The sequence below is a fragment of the Penaeus monodon genome, unplaced genomic scaffold, assembly GCF_015228065.2.
Source record: "Penaeus monodon isolate SGIC_2016 unplaced genomic scaffold, NSTDA_Pmon_1 PmonScaffold_17621, whole genome shotgun sequence".
Lineage (NCBI taxonomy): Eukaryota > Metazoa > Arthropoda > Malacostraca > Decapoda > Penaeidae > Penaeus > Penaeus monodon.
The window spans coordinates 5,001-7,397 of record NW_023647064.1 but is presented as its reverse complement, the minus strand read 5'-3'; the positions used below and the strand labels follow the sequence as shown (position 1 = coordinate 7,397).

Genomic DNA, 2,397 nt, shown 5'->3' with positions numbered 1-2,397 from the left:
CCCCACGTAAACCCCACACATAAACACACACTAAAACCACACACACTCCAAACAAAACACACACATCACAACACAAAACACATAAACACATAACACATAAACCACACACACACATAAACACACACACATAAAACACACACACAAAACACAACACATAAACACACACACATAAACACACACACACATAAACACACACACATAAACACACACACATAAACACACACAACATAAACACACACACATAACACACACACAAAACACACACACATAACACACACACATAAACACACACACCTAAACACACACACACATAACACACATACATAAACACACACACATAAACACACACACATAAACACACATACATAAACACACACACATAAACACACACACACATAACCATATACACACACATAAACACACATACTTAAACACACACACATAAACACACAAACACACACACAAACACACTCATACGCACACAAAAAATACAAACAAAAGCACACACATACAAAAACAAACAACGAAAAAAAAACATTAAAAAAGCACAAACTACCCATAACATTGGTCTTCCTCGTAGGGCGTGGCTTGGCCTTCAATGCACGCCCTTTTATCCCGATGGATTCCGCCCACAGAACGCCCACGCTTCATCGCCTTTTCGTATTTGGGTGAGTCTCGTCTTTATTACCTTTTTTTCTCTTGTAATTATCTTTATTCATTTGTGTTTAGGTTCCCATTTCATTTGTGTTTTTAATGATTTATTTTACGCATGTTTTCTTTCACTTTTTCGATTTGTTTTATTCTTTTAGGTCTGTATTCCATAGCATTATCATTCTCTTTCGTGGTTCCTTTATATCTATCTATCTATCTATCTATCGATCGATCTATCTATCTCTCTCTCTCTATATATATATATAGATAGATAGATAGATAGATAGATATATACATATTTTTCTTTCTTTTTTCTTTTTTTTCTGTTTTGTTTTTTACATATTCTTCATCTTTTACTGCATTATTATTTTTTTTAAACTGAAGGGATATTTTAGTACATCGTAACTTAGCGTTCGTACAAAGCTGTCAGAAAAAAAAGAAGAAAAAAAAAAAGATAAAAAAATAATTAATAAAAAAAACAAAAGAAGTTTCGCGAATCAGATGTAATGTTACGGATAAAAATACGAACAAATACGAAACAACAGAAAATGTTTCATAATAAACTAAACCTTTTTATTATTGGGAGCGAATGAGGGTGAACGAATTGTCAAAATGATCCGTTAATCATCTTTAGTGCTTTTGTTTTTATCTGTATTTCATCCAGTTTCATCATTATATTTTTTCTCATCGTTATTTATCGTTATATGAACAGTTGCATCTGAAAAAAAACATATATTTTATTTTATTTATTTATCTATTTTTTAATTAACAGGGTTTAATTTCATAGATTCGTTTGAAATAGCAAATCGTCTCATGGATTTACTTACACACACACACACACACACACACACACACACTCACACACACACACACACACACACACACACACACACTACACACACACACACACACACACACACACACACACACACATACACACACACACACACACAAACACGCACACACACAAACACCCACCCCCTCCTCCCACACACACCTGTTCGCTCACTAACCTCGCTTTTGACCCTCTGTCTCCCTCTCCCCTGCCAGCAACTACCCTAAGTGTGACCTTCACGCTGCCCCTGTGCGGCCTTATCATCGACTGGCACGGGTGGGAAGCAGTCTTCTACACCACGGGCGTTCTGTGCCTGACCTGGTGCATGCTGTGGTTCGCTCTCATGCATGACTCTCCCGGCAAGCACCCCAGGTAGGGCGGTGGGCAGGCTGAGGGCAAAAAGCTCTCCTGTTGCTTTGTGTGGATATATGTATATGTGTGTGTGTGTGTGTGTGTGTGTGTGTGTGTGTGTGTGTGTGTGTGTGTGTGTGTGTGTGTGTGTGCCGTATGCACTGTAGTTAGTAAAGGTGTATGAATGGAGTTTGGTAGCGTGGAGTGTGGTAGCCGTGACAAGCAATGCCGTTTAATGTATAATGCAAACGGCATATTAGCATACGACTTATTTCATCGTTCTCTATGGTTGTTGTCCATCACTGATTGATATAGGTACATTGAAACTTTAATTTACATTATATGTTTTGTTCCAGTGTTTATATCGTAATAAAATAAAGAATTATCTTCGACATAATTCAGACATACAGTTTTTTTCGTTTGTTAATACGAAGACATTTCCACGCTCTGTAGAAAAGAAAAAAAAAAAAAAAAAGAAAAGAAAAAACACACATAGACTCCCAACTGTTTTTCACTCCTAGTTTAAATCTTTATAATTTTTTTTTACCACATCTGCTCTA

At 36.5% G+C, this 2,397-nt stretch overlaps 1 protein-coding gene across 1 annotated transcript in view; it reads left to right on the top strand.

Annotated features, from left to right (window-relative positions):
• The first annotated feature begins 489 nt into the window (after positions 1 to 489).
• The window catches only part of LOC119569658 (sialin-like), a 3,546-nt gene continuing 1,638 nt past the window's right edge, over positions 490 to 2,397 (top strand). Inside the window, exons 1-2 of the mRNA XM_037917721.1 lie at positions 490 to 668; positions 1,702 to 1,858. Coding sequence (XP_037773649.1) covers positions 599 to 668; positions 1,702 to 1,858 — 227 coding nt within the window. The 5' untranslated portion in view covers positions 490 to 598. The remainder of the gene's footprint in view (positions 669 to 1,701; positions 1,859 to 2,397) is intronic.